The 14605-nt window shown below is 38.0% G+C and overlaps 1 protein-coding gene across 4 annotated transcripts in view; it reads left to right on the forward strand.

Moving 5' to 3' along the window:
* The window catches only part of KIF13A (kinesin family member 13A), a 109512-nt gene that overhangs the window by 87165 nt on the left and 7742 nt on the right, over positions 1 to 14605 (forward strand). For 2 of the 4 annotated variants that reach the window (XM_030444231.1, XM_030444232.1), the window contains 16 exons: positions 309 to 460; positions 580 to 712; positions 823 to 969; positions 1911 to 1949; positions 3262 to 3361; positions 3459 to 3585; positions 4590 to 4645; positions 5399 to 5523; positions 6450 to 6626; positions 7690 to 7782; positions 8584 to 8736; positions 9876 to 9953; positions 10477 to 10524; positions 11022 to 11133; positions 12128 to 12279; positions 12812 to 12916. In XM_030444231.1, coding sequence (XP_030300091.1) covers positions 309 to 460; positions 580 to 712; positions 823 to 969; positions 1911 to 1949; positions 3262 to 3361; positions 3459 to 3585; positions 4590 to 4645; positions 5399 to 5523; positions 6450 to 6626; positions 7690 to 7782; positions 8584 to 8736; positions 9876 to 9953; positions 10477 to 10524; positions 11022 to 11133; positions 12128 to 12279; positions 12812 to 12916 — 1797 coding nt within the window. The remainder of the gene's footprint in view (positions 1 to 308; positions 461 to 579; positions 713 to 822; positions 970 to 1910; positions 1950 to 3261; positions 3362 to 3458; positions 3586 to 4589; positions 4646 to 5398; positions 5524 to 6449; positions 6627 to 7689; positions 7783 to 8583; positions 8737 to 9875; positions 9954 to 10476; positions 10525 to 11021; positions 11134 to 12127; positions 12280 to 12811; positions 12917 to 14605) is intronic. The other 2 variants (XM_030444233.1, XM_030444234.1) reach the window with 2 other exon arrangements.

Raw genomic sequence — 14605 nt, forward strand, 5'->3', positions numbered from 1 at the left:
ACTATAGTTTATATTATGACATCTTATTATTTTCTTGCTTAGTAAGCTCAGTAGCTTAAAAAAGATCAGTGGAGCTGTGACAGTTTTTATTTATGAAAATTTTCAAGGCATAGAATGTGGTATGCAGAAGCAGGAATTGATGAGATTATATGTTTCACAAATTTCTTGTCCAGAGCCAAACTTTATGATACAAACTGTATGGTTTTAACATTTAGGTAGTTAGGTTTTTTGGTGTGTACTTACATATTAGTTGAGGCAATACATTTATTTCACTGGTTTGGATGTGATTTGTTTGTTCTCATTTCTAGGACTATGTGGTGAATGTCACAGAGGAATTTTTAGAGTTCATTTCAGAAGGAGCTCTTGCTATTGAAGTGTGGGGTCACAGGTGCACTGGCAATGGAAGCTCTGTCTGGGAAGTTGATTCTCTTCATGCTAAAACTAGGACACTCAGAGACAGGTACAAATGAATCAAGCATGAATCCTTCCATCAGCTTTCCAAAGGCTTTCTAATACTTGTGGCTAACAAAATATATTTTGGTGAGGCAATAATTAATTCTTGCGGGGGTGTCTTTTTAGGTGGAATGAAGTAACTAGAAGAATAGAAATGTGGATTTCCATACAAGAATTGAATGAGATGGGAGAATATACTGCAGTTGATCTCCATCAGGCAAAAGATGTAAACACAGGAGGGATTTTCCAGCTTAGGCAGGTATATATCTTTTCCCTGTCCTCTTACTCATGCTTAAATTGATTCTTAATTTTATTCTTAGTTTCTCTTTGTTTTTCTCTCTTCCTTCTATCTCTGAATGACCTGTTCAGGGTCATTCTCGCAGAGTTCAGGTGACAGTGAAACCCGTACAACATTCTGGAACGTTGCCTCTCATGGTAGAAGCAATTCTTTCAGTCTCTATAGGTGGTGTGACTGCCAGATCAACCAAACTGCAAAGGGGCTTGGACAGCTACCAGGTAAGACAAGTGACTTTTTCATGTCTTGGTTTATTTTTTTGTTTCTGCTCTTCTAGAGCCAGCCCAATGCAATTCCATAAGGGACCTTAGCACACTGATGCATGATACACAGTTTTTACAGTTTTACGTGTGTTTGAGGCTAATATGAATAATGAGAGCATATGGTGCTAAATCTGGTTCTTTTTTTCTCGTAGCTCAGTGTATAAGCAATACGTAGCCAAGTAGGGTATTTGAGTATACACAAAACAGCAGCAATACAGAAATGGTTTTTACATTTTCATATGGAGGTGATTAATAGAAGATTCCTAACTCCATTATTTTCCATCCCTTACAAGGATGGTGAAAGTTGAGGAGGAAAAGGCAGGAAAAAAAAAGATAACAAATAGAGAAAATGTCTTATAGTGCAAACACTATCTTTTCACTGTCTTTGTTACTTGATTAAAATCACAAATAGCCTGCATGTGAAAGGGCTATTTCATTTAGGAACAGTTCTTAAGAAGTTTAAATGGCTTCAAACGGACAAAATAATTTTGGAAATAAAGCATGAATTTTAACAGCAATGGCAAAGAACAAGTGGGCCACCCAGGGAAGCGAGGTGCCTTTTTTTGGAAGAGTTGCATTCAGAACCTCAAATAGCCTTAAATACAGATGAAACTGTGAAACAGGGAGATTTGTCATATGCTTGCTCATTCCTTTTTCTGGAAATGTATTCTAAAATTGTAATTAAAAATAAATATATTTACTAATAATAAATAAGGTGCTGTAGTTTGTAATGGAAAAAAATAATCTATTTGGTTATTTGAATGTTGTGTTTTTTTAACATTTTATAAGTATTCTTGTGGCAGAAATGTTTGTATTAATGTTTTGGGCTATTTCTGTGAGTTTCTATTGAGAAATGCATGTTCTTTCTGTGTTTTACAAAATTTATTTTCTCCTACCAGAAGGAGGAGGATGATGGTGGTGATATGGATAGTTACCAGGTATTGCTGCTGTTGCTGTCAATCCTCTGGCATGGGGCACAGCTAATGCTAATAGCCAGCAACTTTCAAATGAACAAGTGTACTGGAGCAAGCAAAAGCAGCTTTGAAATATGTATGCTGTGCATTTAAGAGGCTACTTGGGCTATAAAATACTGCTATTTCACTTTACCTTGTGACTTTTATACTCTTGCAGTGTGCTCTCTTCTCTAGTAACTCAGCAGTCAGCTCTCCTAACTGGCTACGTGAATTACTGTGTGAATAAAAGCCTTAAAATTTTAATTTCAGTGAAAACAGTGAACATCATAAGGAAAAGAGAAACCATCTGCAGCTGCAGGCATCATTCCTAATCAAATTTTACATCATAGGGGTTTTTGTTTATTTTCTAAAGAAAGAATTATAACCAGTTTAGATGTGAAGTTTCCTGAAATGCTAGTGGGAGAGAGAGGGAAGGATGCAAGTGTAGGGAGTACTGAAGCTTCAGTGAAGCAATTTTTTTTCATCTACACAAATCTAAAACCTTGAGCCTGGCTTTTTGTGTGATAAGTCAATGTAGGACAGTTTTGGAAACCATAAGAGAAGAATCATGGAAAAGGCGATGAAGGACAAAAGAGGAAATGCCTCAAAGAGTAAACCACATTATAGATCTCTCCATGGAAGTCTTCATTTCTGATAGGCAGATTTGCAGAAGTAAAACCAGTTAGGTGAGAATGCTGACATCCCCTAAGATATAATGTATTAGGTTTTACAGGAATCTCAATGATAGCAGATAGGTACTAACTTCTTGTGGGCTGTTTATGCGCTTCCTGACTTATCACAGAGAAGAATGAACCAGATCTTCTGTGATACCACAAAGCATGATTGCATGATGGGTTTTGTTTGCATGAGAAATCTAATTGCACTGACAGCAGCTGCTAGCAATTGAATTTTGTGCAATTCTGAGGGCGTACTGACCTGTCTAATCCTCAGGACAACTTCTGACCAAATGATGATAGCTGTTTTTCCTAGTCCATATGCTGTTAAAAAGTTTGATTGCCACTTCTGTGAGTAATTAGCCTATGGTGTAATATTGTGTTCAGCAACTGAGGCGGTCACATTTTCTTTTCCTCCTGTTGGACTTTGAGACAAATAAAACAAATAGACTTCCGATCTTGGGTGATGAGGTACTTAATCAGCGTGCATGTCATTTGGGGAAAAAAGTTTTCTGCATTGTGCAAGCTGTTTAACATAAATTCCAATGAAATTACCACAAAATTATATGCCTTTTAATCGTAACCATGTAGCCTAATAACTGATTTTCCTTTTTCTGTTTTAGGAAGAAGATTTAAACTGTGTACGAGAAAGATGGTCTGATGCCTTGATAAAACGCAGAGAATATTTGGATGAGCAGATTCAAAAGATTAGCAATAAACAAGGTTTGAAGCTTAAAGTCCCTGTCATAAGTACTTGATTCCCTCTACCACAAAAAAAAAAAAAAAAAAAAAAAGTCTCATTTATAATCTTCTACTGCAGAAAAATCTGAGGATGATATAGAGCGAGAAGCCCGGCTGGTTGAGCAGTGGGTAGGGCTGACAGAAGAGAGGAACGCGGTGTTTGTTCCAGCACCAGGTAGTGGAATTCCTGGTGCCCCCGCAGACTGGTATGTGCAGAAAAAACATTGGAGTGGTTATTTTTCTACATGAACATTACAGACTATGAGGTAAAAATTAATCTGAGGATGATTTCGAGCTTTCTGTGTTTACCCGTAATGCTACCAATCGCACTCAGCTGGCAGAAGGCTAGGTCAGGTGAAAAGCTTGCTTAGCTAATATTACAAAAAGTAGTTTTGTGATAGCTTTCAAGGTCTGAAAATCACCTTTGAATTTAATATAGTATTTTATTTTTCACTTTTTCAGGGTTCTTAGAGTTACCCCTGTAGTTTGACCCCTTTGAAAAAGAGTGGTTCAAAAATGAACGGTAGAATACATGGTATTTTCACTGATAAGGAGTGGAGAGGGAAGATGCTTTTTAAAATGTGTTCTTTTTTCTTGTTTTATTTCATTTAATTTTCTTTTAAGTAAGATCATTGGAACTGAAAAATATGGAATGTAGCATGTTAGATATGGGCAAGTGTGGACAAGAAATACAGCTCTAATAAAGCGTACACTGATGTCTCTGATAATGTCTCATATTTATCTTCTTCACTGGGTGAATGATACAGTGATACCCTCTTTGCCATTTGTGGGGTTTTTTTCCTTTATTCACTTGAAGTGTGCTGTGGTTATGCAATGAAAACTGTATTTATTGATATATAGATTGTGCCTTGCCAGCACTTACATATCTAGTTGTTTGCAAGGCTGCTAACCTTTATATGTGAGGTGACTACAACCAGCTAACTTCGTAAGAAACAGAGCAGTGTGTTTAAAACGTGTCAAACTTGCATCAACTGAAATGTACTGTGTGGTGTAATGTAAGTTTTGGTAAAGCATTATACTTAGCTACATGTGTAGATAAGCAAACCATTGTCCATGCAACACAGGTATTCAGATTAGCCATCAAAAATCAAAAGTTTAGTCAATGGTTACAGCTAATATGAATCTTGCATGGAGATCTGTTTGCCCAAGTGATTGCCTTCCTTGTTGACAGAAGTTTGTTTCATTTCAGGATTCCACCTCCAGGAATGGAAACGCATATACCTGTTCTCTTCCTTGATTTGAATGGTATGTTACAGTGGCTGATTGAGAGTCCTGGAGTAGGAGAAATTAGTTTGGATCAATAAACTGATCAGTGGAAGAATGAATCTGAAATGTGTGAGAAATAAAAATGTGTGACAGTGGCACTGGGGCACCCAGGCCTTGTCACATTAGCACTTCAGTGGACTTCCAGAGATGTTTATGTAGGCAACACATTAATACCTGCTTTAGAAGCTGTGCTTGGAAGACAGTATGCACAATTTTCTTTATGCTCACAAGGAATGTTTTTATTTCTTTTTTCATTATTAGCAAAGATTATTTGCTAATATAACAGAAGATCAAGGAGGATATTTTAAAAACTTGCACAACTTTTTTTTTTCTTTAGCTAAAAGCATATTATAGCCAGAACTGCTTTTCTAAATTTGAAGATTGTCTGAAATATCAAAAGTGATTTAACTAAAATAAGCTGGTTAGGCTGACAGATGGATAAATCAGGAATCTTCTGGCTGGGAAAGTTAATGTCATGAATACCTAAGAATAGTTTTGAATTCTGTTTAGATTATGTGAAAATATGTTCAGGCTGAATCTTAGTCTGGTTTTACATCACTTCTTTTGTATACTGAAATTGTCTTGGAAATACTGCATAGTAATAAGATTAATTAGGATTTAATGTATTATGAAATATTAGTAGGACTTTATTACAACTTTGTATTACAGTTTTGCCTCTATTAATATCCTTTGGTATAAAACTCTTCATTCTTTGCACATTTGTTTCATTAGCTGATGACCTCAGTGCCAATGAACAACTTATAGGTCCCCATGCATCAGGAGTTAACTCAATCCTACCAAAGGAGCATGGGAGTCCATTCTTTTATCTGCCGATCATAAAACACAGTGATGATGAGGTAAATTGTTAGCAAGCCTCCTTCTTGACAACTGCAGCTTATGTTAACACTTTATTCCTATGTTTTATTTTCTACTTGTATGTATTTTACCAATATTTTTATTGTATCTTATCTTAGAAGTGCCTTCTATATCCAGTGCTGCCTTGATTTTCTGGCCTGTTTGTTTCAAATTTAAGAGGGTAATGACTTGTTAGCTCTTCTGCCTTGATTCGGAGGTCTGAATCTCTTACCTCTTCTTGGTAGAATAGTAATTCAGCTTCCTGAGTCAAAATCCCTTCTTTCCTCACTCCATATTCCTCAGGCAGGCTCTTCATTATTCAGAGATAACTACTTCATTTATTGTGCACACTAGGCAAAGAGAAATTTTTTCCTTTTTTGTACACAATCCTTTTTTTTAATGCAAAGTTTGGGATTCTTCCATCTTCTGAGCCAACTCAAGCCATTGTTTAAGCGGCCATTTCCAGAATAAACAGGATGCCAAAATTGGGGAGGAGGCAGGGGGAAGGTAAAAAATGTTCTGCGGGATGGGAGCGTGTGTTCTGTGTAGACCTTTACAATCTAGTCCAGTGCAGATTGAAGATTTGCCATGAAATTTGGTAAGCTTCTTATATAGCTGGAACAGATTTGTGTTCCTTCCTCCAGTCTTCCTTCTGCTTTCCTCTCTTCCTCCTTGTGAAGACTTTCTTCTGAAGCAGCATTTGCACGATGCACGGATTGTGCTCACGATTGTGTGTCCCTGTATATATCTAAATGCCACTCTTATGCTGTTCTGGTAAATTTCTCACTGTAAAAAGGAGCTTGGACTCCATGTTATTCAATTAAGTTTATTTTCCTTTCGTTAAAGAATCACTGCAAATTATACCTTTTATTAGCATAATTAAGTCTTTGATTTCTGTTTCCTTTCTCCATTTCATTTGTCTGCATAGGTTTCAGCCACTGCTGCTTGGGACTCTTCTGTTCATGATTCCGTGCACCTGAACAGGATAACTCCTCAAAATGAGAGGATTTACTTGATTGTGAAGACTACTGTGCAGCTCAGCCATCCTGCTGCAATGGAACTGGTGTTACGCAAAAGAATTGCAGCCAATATTTATAACAAGCAGGTAAGAAGTTATTTTTTTTATTATTATTAATTTTGTTTGAGATCCTTAATTTTGTAAATGTGCTTTCTTTGCTCTTCGCTTCATTTTCTCTAAGTCTGATCCCTTTAATCTTACGAATTAAGCAGTAAAGCTGTGTGCTTCTGGTATGTGCCATTGAACTGTCCCTTTTTAACCTGAATTAGTTCAGAGTGTGACAGGTATTTTTCTTTATCTTTGCTTTTTTCTCTATTAATTACAAAGTAGGCTTGTTTTCCACCACTACCCAGATGTATACATTCTCTACCCAGTTGTACATGATGAACTTGGATAAGGGATTTACTTTGGCCACTGGAGTGGATTCTCTTCCTCTTGCTTTGCTGTTTTATGGATTTAGACAATCTGATGCTCTGAACTGTTCCTCTCTGATTCCTGTATTACTGAGGCAAAGAGCATATTTCAGAATTGCTTCAGATTTTGCTCTGCAGCTGAGGGGGAGGACAAAAGATCTGTTGTACCACTGCGTGACTTACTAGGCAGCTGAATTCCATACCTTTTTAAATTTTGTGAATCATCCTTTGCTAGTTTCCTATGTTTAAATTACATTATTAGATGAAAGCTTACCGCTAGTGATGTAGGGACTTGGCAATGAAGCATGATAAGCTTGTGATTGCAACAGTGAAAACTCTGATTGTTATTACAGTTATGGCTAGAAAGTAGAATTCTGCTTTGCTTTTCCAAAAAGGAATTTTCTACCTGTACAACAGGTGGCATACAAAATGAGAAATGTTTGTATTTGTATGTTAGAGGCTTCTTGCTGCTTCAGTTTCCCAGTTACTGGTTACTACAGGAGGATAGAGAACCAGTGCAAAATGAGAGGAAAATGTTACTGGTTGACTGTACTAGGAGTGCATACTGGGCTCAGGGCTTTAAAGACTACTTAAAGGATCATAAATCCTAAAAAGGAGCTTGCAGGGCTGAAAAATGTGCTTTTGTGATAAAAATGTTTGCATTGCAACCTTTTTTTTTTTAGAGTGTTGTCAATAATCATTGTCAAAACAATAATTGAAAATTATTTTGTTTCTAGAGTTTTACTCAGAGCTTGAAAAGGAGAATATCCTTGAAAAATATATATTATGCCTGTGGAGTGACCTATGAAATAGTATCCAATATACCAAAGGTAAATTAAACCATATTTCTCTGGTAAATTCACTGAAAGGAACAGCACGACCCACTGCAGTGGCTGATAGTGATTGGGAAGTAAATGTTGCCCTTTACTAAGAGAAGGTAGCTTGCCAAAGTGTGCATCCTGGAGTCCAGTCCTGAGATCAGGTTTTAGTTGAAAATTAGGGATTTTTTGTTTTCTCTTCTAATGTGTGTAAATGAGTTCTTGTAGTAGAGGTATTCCTGAAAACATATTAGTATCTACAGAGGCAATACAGAGAGGCTTGTTTATGTCTGTGAAAACAGAATAGCTGGGAAAATAAGTTTGCAGGAATATAAATCCCTTTTTATAGAAAAAGCCTGTGCAAATTTTAAATTACTATGGGATTGTTTTAAAATGTAAACATATTGATAAATGAAAAATTATTATAGTCTTGTCACCGTGTAATGATCACATTTGTGATGTAGTACTTAAAATTTAAACTCTAGAGAAATCACACATAATATCTAAGATTTAGGAAGGAAGTTGCATGTACTTGCCTAGGAAGTTGTTATTTGTTAATCCTTAACATAGGTAATTTCAGGTTACATATGCATTATTTCTAGAAGTGCACTTATAGCAAATGTGCTGTAGTTTGTAGTTCAGCATCATTTCCATCCTTATTGAAAAGTCCTGGATTAGGATTACTGATAAATTAAGAATTATCAATTCCAATTATTTTTTGCATTGAGATGGTTTAAGGAAGTGAATTCATACATTAAAACAACAGGCTTTAATTTCTGAAATACTTCAATATGTTAACTTTTGTAAATTTAGGCTACAGAAGAAATTGAAGATCGTGAGACCTTAGCGCTGATGGCTGCAAGGAGTGAGAATGAAGGAACCTCTGATGGTGAAACATACATTGAGAAATACACACGTGGTGTGCTGCAAGTGGAGAACATTTTGAGCCTTGAACGGCTAAGACAGGCAAGGAAAAGGCACTTCTTGCATCTTGTGATCTGGATTATTACTATTCAGCGCTACAGGCTGGGGACAGAGTGGCTGAGAGCAGCCAGGCAGAAAAAGACCTGGGAGTCTGGATCGACAGGAAGCTGAACATGAGCCAGCAGTGTGCCCAGGTGGCCAAGAAGGCCAATGGCATCCTGGCCTGTATCAGGAACAGTGTGGCCAGCAGGTCCAGGGAAGTGATTCTGCCCCTGTACTCAGCCCTGGTGAGGCCACACCTCAAGTTCTGTGTCCAGTTCTGGGCCCCTCAGTTCAGGAAGGATATCGAGGTCCTGGAGCAGGTCCAAAGGAGGGCAACCAGGCTGGTGAAGGGACTTGAGCACAGATCCTATGAGGAGAGGCTGAGAGAGCTGGGGGTGTTCAGCCTGGAGAAGAGGAGGCTCAGGGGAGACCTCATCACTCTCTACAACTCCCTGAAAGGAGGGTGTAGCCAGGGGGGGTTGGTCTCTTTTCCCAGGCAACTCTCAGCAAGACAAGAGGGCACGGTCTCAAGTTGTGTCAGGGGAGGTTTAGGTTGGATATTAGAAAGAATTTCTTTACGGAGTGGGTGATCAGACATTGGAATGGGCTGCCCAGGGAAGTAGTGGATTCTCCATCCCTGGAGATATTTAAAAAGAGACTGGATGTGGCACTCAGTGCCATGGTCTGGTAACTGCAGCGGTAGTGGATCAAGGGTTGGACTCGATGATCTCTGAGGTCCCTTCCAACCCAGCCAATTCTATGATTCTATGATTCTATTCCAGTGTAGATGATTGATCTTTTAAAAATATTAAGTGTTGTTTGGTTTTTAGTTTGGGATTTTTAAAGAGCGTTGGACAGATAAATGTAAGACTAAGTTACTTCTGTGAAATACAGCATTCCAGAAGTGGTGGGTCTAGTAGCTATACCTGGCAATGGTGTGCTACATAGAACTCAAACATGCAAAGTCAAAAGAGAATTTCATATACAGATTTTGATGGTTGTATGTGCAAATTAAGATTTGTGAATGCAAGCCCTTTTTGCTCCTGTTGGCCACACCGAGAAAAACTTAAATCCTGCTTGATCATTTCTCACATGGAGACCATGGCATTTTTTAAAATGTGTTCTTGTCTTTATTGCAGGCAGTCACAGTCAAAGAGGCTCTCTCCACCAAAGCGAGAAACATCCGCAGAAGCATCAGCACTCCAAATGTCCACAATGTAAGGACCCTTTATCCCCTGGTAGTAATGGGGCAGGGTGTGATGTTTGTGTGCTGATGTAACTCTTGCAGAATGTGATATGGTAATGATTATTCTGAGCTAGGACTAACCAACCTGTAGAAAAGTTGTCACAGATGAGAATGAGTGACTCCAAATTCCTCCTCACGACTGTCCATCTGTAACAGAGTTGACAGGGAAGTGGGAGGGTTGGTCAAAACTCTTCTCTTTTTGTAAGGGTGTGTGCTTTGGCAGTAGTTTAGGATGTCAGCCACCCTAATTCAGATTATTTGTACTTCAAAGTACCTTTAACATTTTCACAGTGTAAGGGATGGTTTCCATTTTGTGTGCATTTTGTGTTCTTCTGTCACCCACTCATACAGCACAAATATACCTGCCCATATAAATAATCTTACCTGAGATAACAGAAAAGTTGTTAGGATTAAGTGACCAGTGTTTCCTCAAAACTGTTTATTTTTTAAATAAAATATTGGCATTTTGTCATTGTGCCTGTTGTGTTCTGTAGGTATCCTGTAGCCGACTAGATCTTTCTGCCTGTGATGAAGATGATAAGGTATGCAAATGTGACAATAAATGGCACACATTCTCAGATTTCACCCCCCCCTCTTTGATGCAAAATATACTTGAGAATTGAAAAACAGTAGGAAAATAGTATTTTTTTAAATCTTTGTGTTATATTCACATTTTTTGTTTGCTTTCAAATATTCACATATTTGAAGCACAAAATGCTTAAAAATCAGAACTAATTATATATTATTTTGAATTAAACTTTATCCTTCTCTGCTCTTTATATTAGAATTGTAGAAGCTGGATTTAAGAAAGGGGTAATTATAGCAAAACTTAAAGTAATTCACTGGAAAGCTGATTAGCTTCTAAACATTCCATTTATTGCATAGAAAATTGTGTTAAGTCAGTATCTTGACATTTCCTCAGATTGTTGGGTTTTTTGTTTTGGTTTTTTTTTTAAACCCTTGCCTTTGAGTTCACATATTAATTTTTCCATGCCTGTCTGTATCAGCGTGCATATTTATGCATTTTCTTGTTTCTTAGGGTTGGTCAGAAAGTCACCTAGATATATCTGACTGTTCTTCCAGTTATCAAGATGTATCATGCTATGGTACTTTACCCAGGGAGTCACCTCGCAAAAGCAAAGATGGCAGTGGTGAGACTTCAAAATATATGCACAATGACAGTGTTTGTGGTTTCCTAATTACTGTCTTAAACTGAAAATTAAATTCACAGTGCTCTTTACCTGCTAGATTCAGTATCCAGCTTCTTGCTTTAGCACCTTAAACATAATCTGGAAGTAGAGGAGAAATGCATGGAGACATCCAGGAAAGGATGGGAAGTTTGGGGTATACAAAAAAACAAACAAGAGGAGTGCAGAATTGTGAATTAAAACAGTAGAAGAGTCTTTAAGATCCCTTCTAACCCTAGACATTCTATCATTCTGTGATTCTGTAAGAAAAAAAAAAAAAAAAGGAAAAAAAAAAAGGAAACAAAGACAGAAAGGAGCTGCTATTATTTCATGAATTTGAGAAGATGCTTTTGTCAGAGTGGAGGGGGTCATTTTGTGAGTTCTTTACATGATTTGGATATTTGTTCTGCTGTATCAATGTGTCACGGATGCCTTATTTTCTTTACATCAAATGGTAACATTTTCTTCTTGATCAGGCACTACGGGTAGAGATACTGCTACAATGAAGCAGGACTAAGTTATTTCCTGCTCTATAATTGCCTTTTTGATCATCCTGGTCGTTCGGGATTGCTGGTTTGGTTCCAGGACAGAATTGCAGTGTTGTAGGCAGGAGTCAGGTGAGGTGCAGGAAGCAGAGAAGTATCAGTTCCAGCTACAAGGAAACTTCACAGTGTTTTTATGTCTGAGATGAAAAGGAGAAATTCTGGAGCTGCAGAAAGGAGGGGGCAGATAATGCTGCTCTCTGCTTTCCTTCTGTTTCCAGACTTCTTAGAGGTTTCCTTTAGTTGAGCTCTGCATTATCTCAAGCTTGGGCTAGTGGTTGAATATAGAACTATTGATATTTTTCTGTAGCCAGCAACTTGGCTTGTACGTGGCTTAACCTTCAATTATTTTGAATTATAGTCTTGCAGTCAAGATACAAAGAACTGAAATACAATACTTCTGCTTCTTTACCTAGGTGTTGTAACAGAGAATTCCCATGCTTTAATGGCCAGCCCCTTTAAAGCATTTTCTCCTCAGCCACCAAAATTTTTCAAGCCCTTAATGCCAGTGAAAGAGGAACATAAAAGGAAGACCCCACTTGAAAGCCGACCTCTGCTTAGTCAAGAGGTAATCTTTGAAAAACCTCTGTTTTTTTAAAGATGGAGTCATTTTGTGTACTTGGCAGATTTTTTGCAGGGTGCATTTGTTGCAGTGGAATTCTGTAATTCTCTGGTAAAATTAATCAGGCTGTTCTTTTTGTGTGGTGAGGTTCTAGTGTTTATTTTTTACCTGAAACACTAGGTTGATTTTTTTTTTTTCACTTCTTGGTAAGTATTCTCCTTTACAGGGTACTTCTGTTTTATTTTAAAGTAGCAGTAACCTGCAAATCATCTTTTTCACCAGCAAGATGTTGGTGGTTTGTTTGGTAGATACAATGTGATTCTGTGAAACAGAGTTCTAGGGTGTTTATAATTCTGACCTTTATTCCCCAACCTAAAACACTGCTGGGAGGAGATCTCTACACATTAATGCGGATTTTCATGGCCAGTACGGGTGCTTCACTTTCCTCATGTCTTAAAGCCTTCCTAACTTGTACATGTTAAGCCCTGTGGTCTGTGTTGTGGTTTGTGTGATGTGTTCTGTGTCTTAACCTTTGCAGAGCATGCCTTCACCTCAGGTGCATTGTGCTGGCTGTGTTGTGCCTTCGGGAAGTAATGTCAGCAGCATGCCTGTAGAAAGCAGTAGCATACGTGAGGAAAAGATTGTAAGTTTTTTGTACCAGTTTTTGTTAATGAGGCCTGGTGGTGGGCTTAGGGCCACTTGGTGGTGGGCTTAAGGAACATACACTACTGCAGCAGAAAAAGAGGTGTCATCTGGGTGGAATCCCTTGTGATTAATTGTAACTAATGGTTATAATGAACGGTTGCTTGCTGGGCTTGCAAATGCAGTCTGTCTTTGGAACTAACTCAATTTGGTTTTAACATTTTGGAGATTTTAGTTTTGAGGTTTGGGATTGTTCAGTTGTGCTTTCTGTTTTGTTTTGGTTTTTTTTACTATTCATATGTGATTTGTGTGGTGAGTGGGAAAGGGGAGGCTTTAGTTTTTATAGGGCACAATGATCAAGGAGAGGTTACTTCGGTGAACCGTGTTGTTGTCATCACTCTAACATACCTTGTGTGTTACCCAGATTTTGTGACTATACCCAAGAGTAAATGGAATGATCCCACTTGGTGTAAGTAACTGTGCATTCAGGTGTGGGTACACTATAAAAAGCTTCTCATTGCCTGATGTGGGAGTAATATGACTAAGCTAAGATTGCTGCTCTTAATTAACCTGCAGCTTGTCTTCGTCATAATTCAGGTGGTGAATTGAGGTGGAGGGCTTTTATTTTAATCTTCATCTGCCAAATCCTTTTCTTACTGCTGCTTCAACAAAAGGTGTATCATCACTTCTGCTGGATGATCGATACAGTTTTTGGGTTGTGGAAAATGGCTGTAAATACTTGCTTTAGTCAGAGATTGTGATTTAAAATTCAGAACCTTCAAATTAATTTTCATCTTATAGGACTCTTCTATCACAAAATGCTACTGATGGATTCTTGCTATTCACCCATAAGTTTCATTCCTACCATAAAACCAAGCCATTAAAAAATATGTTCTGGATTTCTAATGCTATTTTATAGGTTGTTGTACCAAAATATCATTAGTGTTATCATGTTTATATTTGAAGCTTGGCTGCTGGTTTTGTGTGGCAGCTGTTTTACTCTCCATCATATTAATTTTCCATAAGGTAGCTGACATGCTGACTCAGACCAGTATTCCAAAGGCAAAATCTTCTAGTGGGCTGAAAAACATCCATGGAAACTAAATTTGTTACAAATTTTCCATAGCAACTTCAGGGCAGTTTTGATCCCTTGGGTAAAAACAAGGTCCCAGCCCATGCATGCCCTGAATTAACCCAAGCATTTGCCTCTGCTGCTTTCCAAAGATAAGTAGAAGCTTTCAGAGCTGGAAAAGGACAACATCCTGCACCAGATTTTTCCAGTTAGAATGGAAACTACTTCACTGAACACTGTAAGCCTGCTGTGGCCAACGAGGCCTTGCAGAGAGCTGTTCTTTCAGTTCTCATCTGCTCGTTTCTACCCTTGCACTGACTTATGTCTTGCATCAACGTAGCTTTTCTGTTAGGTTGCACAATAAGTCAGATGAAGGGAACCAATCCATCCAGCTGATGGCTGGGCTGCCAAAGACTTATATTGCATTTGGATCTATTTCTGATGACCTAATAGACGCTTGAGTGGGTACCAGGGAGGCAGGAAAGACTGAGCAGCAACAAGTGGGGAGGTGGTTGAGGCAGCTACTTTAGATAACCTTGCCATCTTATAGAGTTGGGTTTATCAAATGATAGCTTCTGGATTTTTTTATCAGTTTAGGAAGGAAGACTTTGTAATCTG

Source organism: Calypte anna, chromosome 2 (genome assembly GCF_003957555.1).
Source record: "Calypte anna isolate BGI_N300 chromosome 2, bCalAnn1_v1.p, whole genome shotgun sequence".
NCBI classification, from domain to species: domain Eukaryota; kingdom Metazoa; phylum Chordata; class Aves; order Apodiformes; family Trochilidae; genus Calypte; species Calypte anna.